This window comes from Labrus mixtus, chromosome 8 (assembly GCF_963584025.1).
Source record: "Labrus mixtus chromosome 8, fLabMix1.1, whole genome shotgun sequence".
NCBI classification, from domain to species: domain Eukaryota; kingdom Metazoa; phylum Chordata; class Actinopteri; order Labriformes; family Labridae; genus Labrus; species Labrus mixtus.
The window spans coordinates 22,304,852-22,325,438 of NC_083619.1; the positions used below are offsets into that span (position 1 = coordinate 22,304,852).

Consider the following 20,587-nt stretch of genomic DNA (forward strand, 5'->3'; position numbering starts at 1 on the left):
TAAAAAAAAAAAAAAAAAAAAAGAGCAATGTTTTCCTCTCCGGTCTGTGATGAATAATGCAGTGTCAGCTGTCTAGACTTCTCTGTCAGATTGTTTAGAACAATTTTCCCTCGTGTTCTCAAACCTTTTGTGTGATAGAATAAACTGATAAAAGAGCCTCTCGTTTCCTCTTTTGCCTTGTTACATGGAGTTTACGGTAGCTGCGGATCAATGTGTTCAGCTGGTACAGCATTATGCTCCTCGTACTCACAAACTCCACATTTAGTCCAAACCTGTCTACAACTTGTCCTCAAGGATTTTCTTTCCCTGACCCTGTGCTCTCCTGCAAACCAACGCATTTGCATTTTGAAACCGTTTATTGCATCAGTAGCTCATATTCCTAATTGCATTTATTTTTGACTTTTGTATGTGTTTTTGACGGTGCAGCCTGTTCCTCTTAATGGAAATCCTTTTGAGCTGTTCCTGCCACCACAAGAACTCGCAACAAAAACACGAAGCGTCAAGCTAAAAACCTTAACCCAAGTTTCCTTAACTAAATTCTTAAACTCCCTTTTTACAGGTCTAACTCATTTAGCCCGAGGTACAAGCTGGACTGTTCGCCAGATAATCCCAGGGCTGTTAAAAACTCATTCAACTATTTTGAATTTTACTTTTATAAGAAGATTTTTCAAGTACAATTAATCAAATGACCTGATTGATTGATTTGTGAATTAGTTGTTACCTTTTTTTCATTCTTTAAATGGGTTAAAAATAAAAATAAACAGCATGTGAAAACTGACGTGTGTTTTAATCAATTTTACTAAACTGCCCTCTGTCTCACATGTCCCACTGACAGAATTAACCTCTTTGAGGCTCCATGCTGCCTCAGTTAGCGTGCAATCTGTCAAAATTTGGACCCTAAATCCCACAAGCCTGCAGCTGTGTGCAAGGCCTCAAACACACAATGAGTGGCACAATAGGCCTGGCTGTGCCATTAGCTGAGAGGTTGTCATGCCAACGTTACAAAAAGGGCCACGCTCCAGAGAGGCAAAAGGTTTGGCCGCAAGGAGAATTCATATTGAGCGAGAGCTTTTGCCTGGAGGCCCTTCACTTCTCTCCAAGTTCTGTTACATCATTATTCATGTGGGAAAAAAAGGACGGTCCTCTTCCTAAAGCTCCTGCAGAGGCCCGCAGACCAGAGTGATGGCAGCTACCAGTGTGTTCATACTGGGGAAACAGTGTGGTAGAGGCTCGGTGTCAAGTTTTCCTTTCCTTATTTTGAGGGGAATGTAGCTCCACAATACACGCACCATTGTGTAAGTAAACAGTCAGTGTCTTTGTGCTGACGAGTGTGACGGCCGTTTGAACCCTGAGCTAAAGCAGCAGCTCAGACTGGCAAGGAACCAGAGTTGAGATGTCCAACAAGAAAAAACATTTTTTCAGAAAACTGTCTACTAGATGTGAGCTGTGGAAGGCAATATCTGAAGTGATGTTCATCACCCAACATGAATTGGTCCCTGAAAACAGTCTAGGTGGAACCTGTGTACCCAATCCATGTACTTTTTTCTTTGGCTTCTGCTCAGTAGTGTTAAAACTTTTTAAAAACTCATGCACAAATCCAAAGAAAAGAATCGTATTCAACACACAGGTGAAGGAAAAATAAAAGATGCAGTTTGGATTACTGTTAGAGCAGTGTCCCAAATCAAGGTGCAGGATTCAAACTTAAAATGTACGATCGTATTCTTTGGATTATCTTTGACCAGTAACTGACCTCCTCGAGGTAATTTAACGATTTCCCCTGACAACATACAGTACCATTTCAAAATCACAAATATTCAGGAGGCTTCGAGTTCAGTTGGACCATCTGTCTCTCTTTTGAAATGCAAAAACAAAAAGACACCATTCATTTGGTGCCTCCTTGATTCCTCTTTTGTGTGCGTAATTTGCTTTGGACATGCCCAGTCTCACACACACACACACACACACACACACACACACACAGCTCACAGCTTTGTGTCGCTCACAGTGGGACTCTGCATCTAAACAAGCTGGGATGTATGGAGACACCTCGGGGTCCTACAACATCTGAAATTCTCTGTCTCGCTCTCCCTCTGTTTGTTTCTCTCTCTCTCTCTCTTTCTTTCTTTCTGAGCCAGTGTGATACTGCTTCAAAAAACAATGACGAGGGATTTTGGGCCGTAATCCTCCAGCGGCTCAGGGTTGAGGAAAGTTGAAGAAAAGTAACAATAAATCCCTCAAAATAATGCTCTCCTTTTTCCTTCCAGATTAACATAGAAGCATGTGAGTTTAAAATGCTGAATGTTGGAAAGGTGTATTTTAATCTACTGCCTGTCCTATGAAGAATAAAAACATGCCCGACATCATTCTAATCCATTCTCAGTGTGATGTGTATACTAAAAAGGAGACATATCAAACACTGATTTGATACTCTATGGTACTCTCCTTGTTCGTGTAGTGAAACAGCTCCAGGAAAAAAATCTGAAAACAAAAAGGAGTCAAAATGAATAATGAGAACGCCTAATTATGTTTGATGCTGGCAGCATATTATATACTAACTGCAAAAAACAACCACGTAAAGTGGTTAACCATGTGGGGACCGGTCCTCATAATGTCTAACGAAAGCATTGTCCCCTTGATGTATGTAAAACAAGAACACTAGGATTAGAGTTCTATGAGTTATAGACAACACGTCTTCATACCTAAACAAAAGAATAAATCAACAATAACTTACAAGACAACATGGTGGAATATTCTTCCAACATAAATATAGCAACCAGAAAAATGTGTTAGAATGTTTCATGTTTTGTCACTAATCATTTTATTATATAAAATATAGGGAGGTCGAGGGTTTAGAAAGAGTTTTTTTTTCTTCTTTGCTGAAAGTCTAGCGCGCACACACAGTGGTTTGTTGTTTGTAACCGAAACAAGGAGATTGAATTTCACAAAGTCCATAACTAAGCAGTCCTAGCTGGAGGAAGGAGCTGATTGCTGCTGACAAAGCAGTCCTGACGGAGTGGTGGTCAGCTGGATAGTGACACGCAGCAACACATCAGGATGGAGGATGATAACATTATGGCACACAATGAATTATTAATAATCTGCTCCTGCATTGTAAAGATTGATCGGTCCATTCAATGTATCCATCCGTCTAGAATGACAAGGGAAGTGCAGCCAGAATATTCTCAACATGTATCATAAACATTCAACAGAAAAAGAGTTTGTACAATTATTGCTTGTCATTGTGAAACTTGTGAAATTAATTTAAAGAAGAAAGTTTAACTCCTCATGAAACACCTAACAGAACCCATAGCACCCTACCTATCTACAGATATCAGTTTGTGACTTTTTGACCACAAATTTCACCAGCCCACCACACCCATGAACTTGAAGATTTTTGTTGGCATGTTTACAAGATGCATACACATAATGTGTGTGTGTGTGTGTGTGTGTGCATGTGTGTGTGTGTGAGTGTGTGTGTGTGCACGTGTGTGTGTGTGTGTGTGTGTGGGTGTGTGTGTCCCTGATCTGCTCTCTGATCTGCTATCTTGCATTATTTTTTATGGGTTTTTCTTTGAGATGATATGTTGAGAAGGATTTATATTCAAAATGTGTTTATTTTCTATCTCTTTGTAGATGGAGAAAACATGATCTATAATTTATAAATGATGATGAAAAGGTTTAAAAAATAATAATACTTTCAGTTAAGGATGTACAAAAATTAAAGAGTAAATAATAATCAAAATCGTACAATTTGTCCCACAATATCCCCTCCTAAATAACTGCTAAGTCAACTTCTCTGGATACATTTCTAAAATATATTTGCCAAGTTGTTGGTTTTCAATGACAGAAGAAAGGTCAACAGATACCACAGATGTTGACAAATGTGTCCCCTTTAGGCGTTTTTTTTATGTGCATCGGTGTGTTTTGATTATTCAGATGTTTTAAAGTGACCAAAAGGTTTGTGGATCTTTGGCCTGATTAACCTCTGCTGGTTTACATCAACAAAAAAAAGATGAGGCCAGAGAAAGATAGAAAGAAGGGTTGGGGGGGGGGGGGAAAGTGAAGAGGTGGGTTAGGAGGAGGGGAGGGTAAGGAAGGGGTTGTCATGGTAACCATTCCTCTGCTGCTGGGGGTAATGATGTAATATTACCCACTGCTGCATTTCTGAGCTCTATTCTCCTCGTACCCCCCCCCCCCCCCCCCCCCCCACACACACACACACACTAACACACATTTTGTAGTATGCATGCTCGTAACATATTGTGATGTGAAGGCGACAACAAAAGGAAGTCTACAGAGTGAACATGACCCCACATTAACAGCTAGATTACTTTAACCTGCTGTGATCTTATCTCTTAAAAAAAACACAGCAAGTTCCCCTTTGTGTCTGTTTTTTTAAAGACCACTGATGCTTGTAATCTCTTAAAGAAGAATACAGTGCACTCATGATAAAACATCCCTCTCTTTTCTTCTTCTTTGCGTCTCAGGATCTCTCTCCGTCCCCCCTTAATCACTGCTCCCTGCTGCAGCACATCACATCATCAAAGCCGTGTGTGTGTGTGTGTGTGTGTGTGTGTGTGTACACTGTGCATCATTAAAAGACAAAAGGAAGAAAGCCCTGGCAGTAGAGTAAAAGATAACAGTAAAGCATCAGATAGCAGCTGTTTAGGACGATTCCTGCCACATGAGGGCGACAAACAGCTATTGCGTTTTGTGGTAGAAGGACAAAAAGCAATGGATTCAAATCACCCTTCCCCATTGTTTTTTTTTTATCTTTATTATTCATAAATCAGAAAATCATACATCCCTTTAGATTTATTGTTATTTTTGCTTGCTGCATGTTCTTCACTTCGTTTATTCCTTCATTGTAAAGTGTATGGGTCCATGCTGTTGTTTAACTCAACCTGGTAGATTGTTTTTACAATTTATTCCAAGGACATTCAAATATATTACAGATTAAAAATATACATCGATTGTTGTCAGAACAAGCCTCGCAAAGCCAACTTATCTACTTCTACATTCACTTCCTTCTACCAAGAAACGAGACGGGGACTTAAAAGACTTGTAAGAAAATATAAAAGATAGTGAATCTGTGTGTAGCTTTTAAAAACATTTTATCCCAAATGCAAAGTAATAACAGCCCCAAAACAGAATATATACATAAAAAGGTCATTGACATTTTATATGTCTAATTAAAAACGAAATATGTAAGTCATCTCAATATCTAAATCATGTTCTTTTCCCTGTCCCTTTATATAGTCTTACAGACACTGATCCAGAACCAACAGTTTGTGATTGTCTTCATCAGTACCAACAATTCATAGCATGAAGAGAGATATGGGGGAGGGGGGGAGAGGGGTGGGGGGTTATCTCTTCATGCTGCAGCTTCACATCTCTGGCTAAATAACACCTCCACCACCTTGGGGTCAGCTAGTGTTGAAAGATCGCCCAGGTCCTTCTCGTTACGAGCGATCTGCCGGAGGATTCGCCTCATGATCTTCCCTTTATAGGGATCAGAGTCACAAGAAAGACAGAGGTTATAGGCTGCTGACTGAGGAAGGGGGTAATGAAGATGTGTTGTTGGTTTTCAAAGCAAGTTTTTGTTTTGTCAAAGGCGTTTTTTTTTTTTTTTTTAAATGAGGCGTTGAACTGTTTGTTACCTGAGCGAGTTTTCGGCAGCGCTGGAGCATTTTGAATGAAGTCCGGGGTGGCGATGGGACCGATTTTCTCTCTCACTGACAGAAGAACAGAGAATATGAATCAATGCAGTTCATACTACAGCATGTCTAAAATTAAGATACTAATTTAGTAGAATGCCTTGTGGACATAATGTTTAAATAGTACTTTTTGCATTACATTTTGCAATGCATTAAACTCATATAAAGCCTACTCTACTCTCCTCTCCTAGGAACAATTAAGCATTATTTAATTTTGTTATATTGCACAGATATTACCATTACATCGTATGGTTTCACCTTTGTGTTACACTGTAAATAATTACCTGTTGTTACTTTCTTATGCTTTGTTTTTTTTTTCTATCTGCACTGTTCAGCACGTTGGATTAACTGTGTTGTGTGTAAAGTTCTATATAAATAAAGTTGAGTTGAGTCTGTATCGTATCGTGTTGCATCCTGTCCTATCCTGTCCGTAACATAACATATTCTAATGTGTATCGTATGGCTTCGTTTTAGTAATGCTGAAAATGTATTTTGTCCCATTTGCAAGAAAATATAATTTTGATCATTTTGAGTGGATTAGTCCTTTAATCCTTCTGTTTTCTACGCCTTACCCAGTCTCTTGAGCTCCTCCACCATCGTGTGGGTAAACTCCTTGCTGTCTTTGAGGGTGACGAAGCAATACAGACACTCGCCCTTCACCTTGTGGGGCCGGCTCACCACCGCAGCCTCCGCCACGGCCGGGTGCTCCGTCAGAGCCGCCTCCACCTCTGCTGTGCTCATCAGGTGACCTGAAAGACACAAGAAGAGAGGTCGTAATAAATACATTTATTTTAAAGGGGTATTACATACCAGAATCAGACAGTAACACCTTACAGCACTTTCTTGTTCAGTACCTGACACATTCAGCATGTCGTCTATTCTTCCTGTGATCCAGTAATATCCGTCCTTGTCTCTCCTGCAGCCTAAAGAAGGAGGAAACAAGTTACATAACCCCAAAAATTGTTTTTACGGCACCTTTGTCTCTCTGATAAACCCGGATGTACATGCTTGCTATCCAGTCTCTGACCCTGAAATAAACTTTGAGGAGCAAAAGGGTGGCCTTGATTTTTGTGCCCAGAGTGGCTGAAGAAGTTATCTCACGTTAGGGTTTAAGCCTTTGAAGCCTAAACGCAGACAAAACCAAAGTCATGATGTTCTCTGAGGCAAAAACCAAACCATCAAACCTTCTTTTGATTTCCACCTCTCAAGGCACGCACATCAAGTCTGTTTGGAGCTACAGATATCTTGCCATTCTTTCTTTTACTCCTCACATTCAGCAGCTGGTAAAAAGGTTAAAGCTGAAACTGGGATTCTACTTCAGAATAAAATCCTGCCTTTCTTTTGAGTCTAAGAAGAGGCTCGTTGCTGCCACTTTTATGTCTGTGCTGGATTACGGTGATGTTTTATACATGCTCTGGACATAGTGCATCATGGAGCTCTGAAGTTCATCACTAATTTGAAATCCCTCACTCATCACTGTTTGTCGTATGAACGTGTTGGATGGACTTCTTTGACCCTGCGTAGACTTAAACATTGGCGTACTTTAATCTACAAGTCTATGTTAGGTCTGCTTCCTTCGTACCTTCTGTCCTTCATCAGTCGGAAGAGTACAGGGTCTTATAATCTTCGATCTCAGGACCTTTTCTTACTATCTGTTCCAAAAGTCAGAACTGAACTGGGGAAAAAGGCCTTTAAGTTTGCTGCTCCCTTTACTTGGGACGAATTACAAAAAAGAGCTGAAACTTAATGAACTTCTCCCGTTGGATGCTTTTAAGAGGACGTTAAATGACTTGGAGGCGGATACATCTGGCTGTAGATGTTCTTCCTGATGTATTTGTGGATGATTTTTGACAAACATTTGCTGTTTCGGATTTGTTATTTGTGTCTTTTAATGTCTGATGTATTTTGTATTTGAATGCTTGGCTGCTCGTTGTCCGTGTGAAACTCTGTTAATGTTTTGCTGCCTGTCTTGGCCAGGACACTCTTGAAAAAGAGATTTTTAATCTCAATGAGTTTTCTTTCCTGGTTAAATTAAAATGTTTTTTAAAAAAAAAAGCCTTTCTTACCATCACCAGTTACATAGAAACCTGGGAATTTCTTGAAGTAGGTGTTCTCGAATCGTTCGTGGTTTCTGTACACTGTGCGCATTATTCCAGGCCAGGGCCTTCTAAATACCTGAAACAAAACACAGAAAAAACAAACCATTGAAGAGGTCATGACTTTCTACCAATGATACCGATTAATAACAATTAACTCAATAAGGTTTTTTATGTGTCTACTGATAGAGTTACATACTCTGTACAGATTGTAAAGCTTTGGGGAAGAATTTGTATTTGTGAGCCAAAAGAATGATATTGACTTGACTTCATCAAAAATCAAAAATAAATAGAAATAAAAAACTTGAAACGGGGGCTCACATGTCAAATGACATTAAACTAGTTTTTTTGGAAATGACAATAACGATTCAAAATGTAATGAAAATATCCATTATTGTTATTCATGAGATTACCTTTTAGCAGTTCCACATACACACATAAAGCATCTCATTTGTCTTTCTGCCCTGTCTGCTGAGTGTATCTGTTGACGTCGGTGGGGAGCGGCACTTCCTATCAAAGCTAAACTCAGTTCTACAGAAATAAAACACACTCACAAGATAACCCTCGGCCTCGCCTTCCAGCTCCTCTCCGTGTTCGTTGAGGATCGTGGGCTCCACCCCGAAGAAAGGAAAGGTCTGAAATATGAGGTGTGGATTTCATGTGAGATAACTGTCTTCTTTTATTAAACAGGCTGCAGTGTTTCTGCCAGATCATAACCTGGATTATAATCTACACGCAGAGAAGTCAAATGAAAAAAGGTTACATCTCCTGCCTTGGTTTGGCTGTGAATACTGATGATCTTATCTCAAACATGCATGTCATACCCTCCTTACCGGCAGGGTTTGTTTTGATAGACTTATAGGAGAAGAACTTGTTTGTGTTTACATTAAAAGTAAACATATAAGGTACTGAGTGTTAAAAGAGATGTCCTCACTTACAGCAGAGCCGGGTTTCAGCGCTGTGGCAGCAGGCAGAGGAGTCAAAACATGACCCCCCTATAGAAAAATAAAGAGATATTTAAAGGCACAAAATACTGCATTTTTTACTTCATATATGTACATTTTATGTGTTCTTGCCATCAATTCTTATAAACATAAAAATGCAATAAACATCTTCTATTTTGTTTCTTTACCAGTATGAAATATATCGTTACTTGATTTAGTAGGTTTTAAATCACCTACAACATGTTTTTGAGTTTCTATAGTTGTAGGCAACATTAGTGATGAACAGATGGAAACATTGAGCTTGTTTTGTCATGTTTGGGCTTTAACATTTAAGAAGAAGAAGAAGACCTCTGGTTGAAACAATGTAATTAATTGTCTTAGTGCCTACTTGATGTGCGTATAACTAGCCCTAGATCTTTTGTTTTTCGTTGGTATGAACTTGATGGATCTTCTATAATGTTTTGACGTGTCACTCTTGCTAGTCAGTTAAATTAATGTAGGTCCACAATGTCGCTCAGATGTTGTGTCTAACGCAGCCACCCGCCACTAGCTGGGGCAGTTGCTCCGGTTAGTAGCTTCTGTCATACTGCCATAGTGCTCTACTGTAAGCCAGCACAGTGGTCAGATGGCATCTTGTAGGGCACGGCGGAGTGGCTGTATTTTGAACTAGAAAATGGAGATAAAGTTGGCTGTGGCATGATAAACTGGCTTGAAACGACTCGACCAGAGCAATGCATAACAACATTCAGCACAGGCATGTGGCTGTTATCCTGCAAGGAGGACCAAAGGCTGCTAGCGCTAGCGTTGCAAACATTAGCCGCACTCAGCAAACAAATTCGACTTTGTATACCCATAGATTCTGTGATCCTGTGTTAAATAAATGGGGCTCAATTTTGACTGTATGACTGTTCTTAACTCTGGACTTATTGACTAGTCAGTATATAAATTTGCATTTCATCGTCTTTGAAATGAGTCGTCTAGGAACATCCCTAATGTATACCTACAATTACTCTAACCTTTCAAGCAGGCATAGTAAAAAATGACCGTGAATGTGGGTTTAAGAAGGATTTAAAAATTGCAGGAGGATGGTTGTGCAGGAGCTTACGGTCTCTGTCTGCCAGAAAGTGTCAACGACGGGACACCGCCGCTGACCGACAACCTCATGGTACCACTGCCAGGCCTCCGGGTTGATTGGCTCACCAACTGTACCCAGAATCTTCAGGCTGGAGAGGTCATACCTGGTAAATGCACAGAAGAAGAATTAGTGCGGGTATCTTATATGCCACCATAATGTGGCGTTGATAACTATTCAAGTTTTTTTTATGGCTGTCTGTACAGGAAAAGTTGGGTGTAGAGAGCGGGGGGGATTTCAAGCAGCAAAGGGCCAAAGTCAGATTTGAACCCACAGCCACTGCGTTGAGGACCATAGCCTCAGCACATGGGGCGCGTGACGTGACATAACCTCTAGGCTATCAGAGCTCCAATGGACCGGTAAATCAAATGTTCTTGAAAGATGGTTGTTTTCCAAAAACACATAAAGTAATATGGGGGCAATTACGTTTTTTAAAAAGCAAATAAAAACCTGTTCATTAACTGCCCATGTGCCTCAAGTTTTTTCCCCCAGTGGAATCAGTTTCCTTTTTACTCTACACAGACCTTTTTCTACTTAAAAACAAAGAGTTCTTACATGTGATTGGTCAATTTGACTACAATTGGAAAACAGAGACTTCTTAAACCAAATTCTGTCCCCTCAAGAGTTCTGCACCCACATGTCATTTATATGGATTATGGGGACAGTGGTGTCTTTTTAGAGAGTCAACGGTAGTTGTTTCCAGTTCTCATGCTAATCTAGGCTAACTGGCTACAGGCTCAACATATATATTCAGTGCACAAACAAGAGAGTCATCAATCTACCATTTTAAATGTCTGCGAGCAAGAGAGGGAGCATATCCCCCCCAAAAATGTCAAACTATTCTGATACATTTTCTTCTAAAATTTCTGTGAACTTAAAAATGCATGAAAGAGACAGTATTAATCACGTCATGATTTATAGAGTTTGGTTTCATCAGCTCGCCACTGAGGAGTTTGTTACATAAGAAGTGAGAGCAGGGAGTTCTTTCAAACTGAAAAGGTAGAAATTTCCATATGAAAGCTTGCCACATTTCAAGCATATTTTGAAAAAGCCAAACCCCTGCTGTAGCTTCTGAAGAATCTGGACTTTTTTTTTTCTGAGCTGCTGTGACATTTAGAGGATGCAGAATCTTACTTCTGAAGTGGCTCCTGTCCGTACTTCATCAGTAGGCGGATTGCTGTAGGAGCTGTGTAGAACTTGGTCACTTTATACTTCTCAATTATCTCCCAGAAACGACCGACGTGAGGGTGGACTGGAATACCTTCAAACTGGAGGGACACACACACACACACACGTCTAATAAGAATAACAAAAACACTGTGATGCTCCTATTAGGGGCTCTATATGTGACCACTAATAGCACTAGATTTTTTTTGATAAATTAAAAAAATGTCTTTCATGCTCACCAAGACGCTTGTAGCGCCGTTTGCAAGAGGGCCGTAGGTGATGTAAGAGTGGCCGGTGATCCAGCCGATGTCTGCGGTGCACCAGTACACGTCGTCATGGTGATAATCGAAAACGTACTTGAAGGTCAGCGACGTGTAGAGCAGATACCCAGCAACTGTGTGGAGAACACCCTGTACCGTACACAAGGAAAGGGACATGAATGTGGAGGTAATTGGCAGGCACAAAGGCAGCAGACAGCAAAAATAAGGGAGATCACATGTATGCAGGTGTATGTGTGTCACATGAGCCGGTTCTCTTCGCCTGTGTTTTGTGTAACGAAATCATATCATGCAAAAAAAAAAAATACACACTATCATGGTGCTTCCAGCTTTCTAGGTTTGTATTTAGGCCTTTGTGCATGAATGAAGCATCAATTCTGAATATTTCACAGCACAGATTAAACATTATGTAAAGCCATTACAGGCGTATCTGAGTAGAAAATAAATGGTGTTATCTCTTTTTTAAGATTTGGTCTAATTGAGAATTTACAAGCAGATAATGAGCTCCGTGTTCCAGTCTTCATATTTGGTCCCTCCCTCTGTGTGCTTCCACTGTCAGTCCAGTTGCTGCGTCCACCTGGGCCTTACCTTCGGTTTGCCCGTGGAGCCACTGGTGTAGAGGATAAACAGGGGGTCCTCCGCATCCAGCCACTCGGGTTCACACTCTTCAGGAGAGTCTCTCATCGCCTCGTCCCACCACACATCACACTCTGCGTCCCAGGGGGTCTGAAAGCAGCAGAACAGCAGGAAACCAATGGAACATATAAAACCACTCATCACAGCCACTCACATTGTGCGCCTGAAGAACAGGAAGCAACACACTGCATTGATTTTAAACCTCATTTACTGTGCAGGTTATGAATCCTAAATTGGATGATAGTATTTTTTTTTGGTGGCTGTTGTTTCAACCTTGAATTAAAGATTGAATGATAATGCCAAGTTGACCTGATCATTAATGCGTTTAGAGGTATTTTGACATGAGATGCTCCATCTCTTACAGTCTCCTCTGTTCTTATTTGGCAGCCTGCTTGTGAAGAGTTTCTTTTTTTACTTCAAAGCTCACCTCAATTTTTTCAATGTCAGCATCAGTGCAATAATAAGTTTTGGAGTCTTTTCTCTTGAGTCCACCTGCTGTAGGAGCTGACTTTGCCATTGGATTTTTTTTTTGTATGCTCAAGGAGGTTCTTTTATTCTTATTCATACAAGACAATGTGAAACAGTTTCTTATAGAAGCTATTCTATTTCCTAATGGCAATAATGTCAAACTCTAAATTTGAAATAATAAAAAATGTCTCTAGATGTCTCTAGGGTATTTTCTCTAAATGAACGTATACAGCATTGAAGAGATAGAAGAAAATGTTGCTTCAAATCACAATAACATTTGGAGATTTGATGATCTTTTTAATGACCCTGTAAATGATGATTTCTTTTCTTGGCTTTTTGTCACAGCTTAGCTTGAAAAATTCAACCTAAACCAGAAACAATAGGCGACAATTCTAATACATACCTGTAGTTTGTTGCATGCAGCTCCGCTTCTCGTCCTCAGTGCCTGGTGTTGGACGACGAGGCATTTAGTGACACTGGATGACGCTCTGTGAGAAATTGAATAAAAGGTGTGAATCACAGTAGATGTGTCATGAGACGGTTTTCTCACCTGAAGTTTTCAATTGACAATCACATATTTCTCTATTTCCTTCAATCTCGTCTTTCTTCTCAGATCAACTGCACTCATTCACTCTATAGTATCGATGATTAACTTCTGCCGACTTTCAGAGGACTGTAAAATGTAAACGAAACAAATATGACGCCCTCTATCATTCGACCCTTTTCATGAAAACTGGAACAAAGAAAGAAACCTTAAGAAGAGCAACAGAGGAGGGACGCCTTTGAAATAAACAAAACAGTTGTAAACGTGCAGCGTGATAAAAGATGTTTAAAATATACAGTACATAGGTAACAGGTATATTTGACAGAGAACTCTAAGGTGATGTAAATGGGACATTTTTAGTCAAAAATCTTAAATTCAGGGGCGCCGATGGCCTCGCGGTAAGGAAAAGAGGCTATAGTCCTCCAAGCAGGCGGTCGGGTTCACGTCTGGCCTTAGCCACCTTTCATTCCCCACTCTCTCCTGTACAGATTTCCTACTCTGGCCTCTGTCCTTTCCTGTAAGGCGTAAAAGCCCCAAAATTAATTCTAAAAAAAATAAAAACCAATACCTTGAATGAATGTTTTGATTTGCAACATGAACGTTTGGTATCACTTTATGTTTTATATTGAAATTGCATCCTGCAGTGCACCCATGATTCTCTGCACTACACACATGTACATTCCCATCGTGCATTGTTTCCCAGCTCACATCCCTCCCAGGCTCATAAAGCCAGGAGAGGAAGAGCAGCCCTGGCTTCCCTGATGAATCTGAACGCCTCGTATGTTTCCAGGCGACCTCGTAAAGTGGAAACCAGGCAGTGTGTTTCCTCTAGCTCGCTGATAACAGGTGATATGGCTTTGCTTCGTGCGTGTGTGTGTGTTAACAATAACTTATGTAAATAAGGGCGGTCTTGTAGTAAGCAGGACCTACTTTTCTCTGCACTTCTCCAGAGCCTCGTCTGCGATCTGTTTCAGGTTGATCATCTTCTCTCCTCTATAAACACCATCTGTAGATCACAGGGATAAAGGGAGAGGGAGACAGGTATGTGACGAGACAGGTGTTAAGGCGTATGAACAAGCACGCAGGAGGTATTCTGAAACTGTTCTGACCACTTGAAAACCATCATCTCAGTTCTTCGGTGCTTGAACACACAACATCCTGGTGCTGCTGTGTTGGCTGACGCACCTACCTGCTGTCACCAGGATGCAGCTCTGTGCGTCCATGATCCTCTCACACAGAGACTCAGAAGAGAAACCTGCGAACTGCACACATACAGAGGAAGACAAAAGGAAGGTTTGAGAACTTGTGAGAGTAATTCTGGTGGATTTAGCTTAGGGATCAATGACATTGTTTAGTCCCATGACGTCTTTGGTTATGACAACATTGTACCCTTTAAAGGATTAACTGAGATTAGGAACAAAAGATGGCAATAAAAAAATGAAGCCCAGCATATCTTACACCAGTAGAAAGTAAGGCTCAATCCCAGTATACCCCTTGCCCCTACCACTTCGTCCTACCCTACATTTACTTATTCACGTTTAGGGGTAGGGTGTCCCAATTCTTTCTGTAATGGAGGGGTGGGGGTGAAATGGCCCTTTAAACAGACAGTCTTCAGAGGCACACTACCAACGAGAAATCTCCCAGAATCTGGTAACATTGTTGCATTTGTTTTATGTAATTGCCGTCGACAACTTCTGATCATGTATCAGGGTCTTGAAGAGTCGTTTCCATTTTGTAGGGTGAGATTTAACCACTACCCCTGGTCTCTGTTCTAAGGGGCAAAGGGGCAAAGGGGCACCCGGAAACAAGAGGAAGGGGTAAAGATTAGAAAAGGGCCTGTGACTAAGACTTTGCACTCTTCCTTCAAAATCCAATATGAAGCTCTGGTGTCTCAACATAACTTCTTATTATTGACCTTTAGTGCAAGAATGCAAGTTTGCACTTTAAAAATAAAACAATAGACACCTTTCCTTGGTTGGGTGTAACCAGTCTCATGTGACAGCTCATGTTAGCCAAAGTTAGCATACTTCAGGTAGACAATGCAGTATAAAATAAAGTTATATGACTTTCTTTATTGTTCTACTGTGACGTTCGGTTTCATTATTACTCTTTAATTGTTACTTCTGACTACAGTGGCAGTAAATGTTACAAAGGCTGACTTTGAACTGTAAAGGAACCCTGTCCCCTCTCATTACCATAAATAGAAGTGTCACCTTGTCCAACCTTTAATAATGAACCAGACATTTCTAATGGATCTTTTACATGATTGTCATTCTGTCTTCTCCAGCAGACACTTGGCCACTGTTCTGGCCAAGGTTAGAAGTTCACACAGTATACAATTTCAGGGTTGATTATGAATCAGGTCACTGAGGACTCTGGACTTGGTAAACTGTCACTGCATGACTGACTGTCCTTCCTGGCTCGGTCTATGATCTCATTTTATGCCAAGTAAAGTTATGGTTAATATTAGCTGTCATATGAGAATCTAAGATGCTGGCACTATCCCAAAATGCTTTCTGTAGAGTTAGAAGATTCACAACTATGACCATGCACAGACAAGGTCGCACACACAGACGTCTGCCAAAAACAGTCTTTTTCAAGTCGTAAAACAAACCAATCTTGGAACAGGCTGCAGATATTTTTAACAGGGCTGCTAACCTTTGCATGGATGTTGAAGGTTGAAAACCTAAAATAGTGCCAGCAAATGTCTGACCCATATATTAATTGCAGGTGCTGCCAGCGCTCTATTCACACAAAAACAGCTGATAACTACAGGAGTGGGACGGACAGAGCTATCAGAATCTCATGGAAATGAGGTCAAAGCAGCACACACTCAAAATATACATGATGACTTTATCTGAACTGACACACAGGAAAGGAGCCATAGCTCAGATTCAAACCCAGGCCTCCTGCTCCAAGGACTACAGACTCTGCATACGGCGCGTGCAAACTAACCACTCGGCCACCATCGTCCCACTGGCAAACTTTTTGTTTTTTAATAAAGGAAGGCTTTCTGTCCACAGTCAAATCTTTTTTTGTTAAAAATGTGAATGAATGCTGAATTTGCTTTTGTAACTCATTAAAAAAGCATTATTTCAGTCTATGTTATAACCAGTTCAAACTCCTCACATGAGCTTTAAATGTCTTGTGATCTTAATGTACTAAACACAACTTTTTAAAATTTCTCTATATGCTGCAAAACAAGGCGCAGCTCTATCATTCCACTTACCACAATAGAGTGAACAGCGCCTATCCTTGCACAGGCCAACATGGAGACTACCAGCTCAGGTATCATGGGAAGGTAAATGGACACCCTGTCTCCCTTTTTTACACCTTGAGCAAAGAAAAATAACTTCAGGATTTGAATAACAATAGCACATCTTGACCTTCTTAGATCAAACCAGCCATGGCAATGTAGCTATATAGGATGAGTTGCAGCAGGTGGGATCTGGACCAGATACTGTACTGTATGTATGATATGCATTTGGCATAATGCATAGTTCTATATCTGGTGAGTTGCTGCATGCTAATGCTGCGTGCCTTTTTGTAAAGTGTCTTGTGATAACATTTGTCATCAGTTGGCGCTACACAAATAAAATTGATTGATTGTTTGATTGATGTAAGATGTTCCTTTCTTACCCATTTTCTTGAGGACATTAGCACAGCGGCAAACCTGGCTCAGAAGCTGGCGGTAGGTGATGGTCATGTGGTGGTCAGGTGAGTTCCCCTCCCTGAGTAGACAACAAACAAGAGTCCAAATTAAACCAAAATCTGTTGCTGTCATGCAAACGTTAGGCTCTGTCTGTACGTTAGCAACCTGTTGTCTTCATCTAAGTTCTGTGAGTTCACAGAGCAGATTACTTATTCCTGTGGTGGATGCAACTTTATGAGATTTAGATGTTTGTCAGGTCTGTTGTTTGGAAAACAAAAAAATTAATTAACAAAACTATAAATCAGAAGAAACCAAACCAAATGTGGAGTTACACAGGGCTCAATCTTTGAATCTCTTTAATTTGCTCTTAGTGCTCATATAGCTGATGTTGAGGCAGAAACCTGATGTGCTTGATATGAGAACAACAACAAAGTTGTACACATACAAAAGATTAAACATAAACATCATAAATGTGCAATTCATTTTTTAAATGTTGGTCCTAATAATGTGCCAAAATAATTTGTGTAAAAATTAAGATAAAAAAAAAAACATGCAGAGAATACGTGAGAGTAAAACAACTGCAACATTTGTTAATATCATTTTCAATTGTTTTAAGACTGTGGGGCATTTCTTAATCTATTTGTTGTACTAAGAAAAAAAAACATTAAATGACTACATTCATACAATGGAAGTCCCTGATAGAAAACCTTGAAACGTTCATCTTTATTTTTCTGCCGTTAAAAGCCTTAACTAAAAAATGAAATCCTTCTGTTGTCAGGGAATGGCACCTACGTTTTAATTGCGATGACAGGACAACAGAAAAGTAGCCTGTTACCATCTTCTGATGTAACATGAATGAGATCATTTCTGTACCAACAAGATCTAGGAAACATGATCCATGCCTTTATCTCTGGTAGAGTGGACTATTGTAATAGGATTTTCTTAGATATTTCTATAAAAGCTCTTTGACAGCTGCCACTCTTCCCTATTGACACTTCTTAAGCTCTAATAGCAACCAAGTAATCTGTGCACAAAGATCCTTTAACAAATACTACTCATTCATAAATCACCAACTGATTCATGAGTAAAATACATCTGCAACAGTGTCAAGTGCTGTGTGCTGTTTTTGGTGTATTAACCATAACTTATCTAGCTGCATTTGACTCATTTTACATCTTTTACTTGTGTGTTAAGTAAGGAGCAATAAGATAAACAAAAAAAGATTTTCTTTTGTTTGTATGCAGTGTACAGTTATAGCAGTTAATATAAAACTCAGAAGAACTTGAAGTACTAACAATTCAAAAGGTATTTTAAAGCTGCTAATGGATTACCCGAGAGACTCTGATTTGTCCTCATTATTCAAAACCATAATATGGGTCGTTTCTCTGACTTTACCCACAGAGAAGGACATTATGTTGTTGAGTGTTATTTTGAGGCTGAGGCCATTTAGAACAAGCACTTGAAATGGGGAAAGAAACCTACAGAGAAAGGGTTTAAATCCCTCTTTGTTAAAAACAATGTTATTCAAAGAGAGCACTTCAGCACAGGACACCTGCTGTCACAGAAGAGGATTGAGATCCTTATAGTCTGCTGTAAAAAGCTAATACACACAGTTAAAACTAAAATCCATACTACGATACTCTTCTGATATCGCATATTTCAAAATGATAAAATCTCCATTATGTTGATAACTGATAGTGTGGAAAGTGCAGAAGCTGTAAAAAATATACGGATCTTCAGTTATGTTCTTTGACCCAAAGCAGCCGTGAGTAAAAGAAAGAGCAGTGGTGGTCTGTTCAAATCACAGGTCTGCAAATACTGACATTTCTTCAGTCCCTATGGCGTCTTTTAAAGGTGTAAAAACCTGTTTGTGTCTCTTACAAACACACAGGAAGCAGAGGAGGTAACAGTGGAGGTGAGAATGACATGTTGCCAATGTATTTGGGAAATCTATACGGTGTGCATTATTTTAACTTGCAATTTTAGGTATTTTAAAACACATATAAGTGATATATTGGGTGCCTAGGACTTCTCTTTTGGTTGCCGTGGTATTGAAACAGGTGACGATATTTGATCTGAACTAGTATCATATCAAAGTTTACAAATCTGGCATTGTGACAACACCACTAACTACTACTTTTAAGGTTGTGTTATTTCTGTAGTTGCCTTTTTATGGTGTGTGTGATTTTCTTCATCACTCAAGCAAATCCTTAAAATGTTGCATCTTGTTCATCAGACATGAAACCTGTATACTTGGTGCTCAATTTTACATCCTTTTAGATTGCAACATCTCCATGTTCAGTGTTTACATGTTAGCTGAAACAATAGCATTACATTAAAAAAAGGTAGGGAGGTTGTTTTTTCAGTGTTTGAACATTTGATAATGTTTGACAAGTTCTGTTTGGACAGGGTGTGAGCTAAAGTGAAATGAGTGTTTATCAGATCAACACAAACCATCTGGTCATTTGTATCATGAATACAAACATGGTAATAACACAGCTGACAGACTGGATCCTCCTCATATGACGTCCTGAATCCGGCATGGCAAGCACTCAAGCAGATGTATTATGTAAGTCCTTTGATGTAGTGCAAACAGTGTTAAGACACTTGTGTGGGTGATGGCTGGTCTCCAGTGGACCGGTTCCATTGAACCCCTATTTCTGCTGAGCTGGCACCACTATTTTAAAGTTCAATCCTCTTCAGTTGACAGAGCAAATATGAACCATAATATGAAGCCAAAACAACAGCATGACAGACTTGTTTGGTGACTTTTTAGGGTGTGGGACTTAAATCAGCTAGCAAATGCATGATGTTACTTCTGAATGTTTTCTGAATACAACCTGTTCAGCTTTTATTGAATCTTTCCTATTGGAAAAATATAGCACAATTAAAGTGCAAGTGCAATAAAAAAATAAAAGAAAAAGTACTAAAAGAACTCAGATTTTAAAATAACAATGCCACTTTAAGTTTGAGACAAAAAGATTTGTTTATGAGACTCTTGTTTATGAATCTCTGTTATGATAGGCTTTGTTTTCTTTAGTTACTGATAAATTCTCTGTGTTGATCCAGAAAAGTGAAACACTGAAGTACTGAAACTGTGCGACACTATCAGAGGTTTGCATGGGTGCACTGAGGTCAGCGCAGGACGCACAACAGTTGCTATTGCCGAGAATACCTGGCATAACTGCAGGCAGCACCTACCATCAATGTCATCACTCATCTCAGACAGACATTGTTGCTTACCAGTAATAGGCAATCTTTTCACCCAGGTTCTTTTCCCTCACCAGTCTGTCCAGGACATTATAACACATGTTCGTTTTGGCCCCTTCCATGTATTTGATATATATGTTTCCTTTTGTCACATCAAAGTTGTACTGCACCATTGGTCCTGTTGCTGGCTTCTTCCAAAAGAACTCATCAGAAATCTCTTTCCAGAAAGCTGAAACAAAGTGATAATTTATGTCAGTGTCAGAGGCTGCACATAAACACAGATATACTGTGTGCAGACAAGCTGGGGGGGGGGGGGGGGGGGGGGGGGGGTGAATTGCACGGAAACACTGCAAGCACTGCACTATAAATAAAGATGTTTGACCTACCTTCTGGATTCTCAAGAGATTTCCTGTAAAGGGCCAGATAGGAGTTAAAATCAGGCACGTGGGCATCCCTCTTCAGGTCATCAGGAGGGTAGTACATGTTGTCCTGAGATTCAGGAACAACCATTGTGGATGGACAGATGCAGACAGGCCTATATCGTCAGAGGGTGAGTCAGACAGTTGGTTAATCTGGAGTCACTGCTGATCTGTCTGGATCCTACTGGTGAAGGTAAGAACACTACGAGGCCTCCTGCACAGAGAAAACACAGTTCAGCATGCATAAGAACCACCTCTAATCCTAGAGCTGAAGGCTCTCTCCGAGTCTGCTTAGGGCCAGGGCAGCCAATCAGCTCGCATGGT

At 40.1% G+C, this 20,587-nt stretch overlaps 1 protein-coding gene across 1 annotated transcript; it reads right to left on the minus strand.

Annotated features, from left to right (window-relative positions):
• Positions 1 to 4,758: 4,758 nt before the first annotated feature.
• On the minus strand, positions 4,759 to 20,524 carry acss2l (acyl-CoA synthetase short chain family member 2 like). The gene is made up of 18 exons (XM_061045180.1): positions 20,231 to 20,524; positions 19,878 to 20,073; positions 16,622 to 16,713; positions 16,212 to 16,315; positions 14,172 to 14,244; positions 13,913 to 13,988; positions 12,842 to 12,926; positions 11,923 to 12,060; positions 11,296 to 11,466; positions 11,024 to 11,157; positions 9,863 to 9,995; positions 8,752 to 8,808; positions 8,368 to 8,448; positions 7,784 to 7,892; positions 6,572 to 6,640; positions 6,290 to 6,466; positions 5,661 to 5,735; positions 4,759 to 5,502 (listed from the first exon to the last, which is right to left on the minus strand). Exons 1-18 carry the CDS (start codon positions 20,352 to 20,354, stop codon positions 5,375 to 5,377), a joined length of 2,022 nt encoding a protein of 673 aa, XP_060901163.1. The 5' UTR covers positions 20,355 to 20,524; the 3' UTR covers positions 4,759 to 5,374.
• Between the last annotated feature and the right edge of the window lie 63 nt (positions 20,525 to 20,587).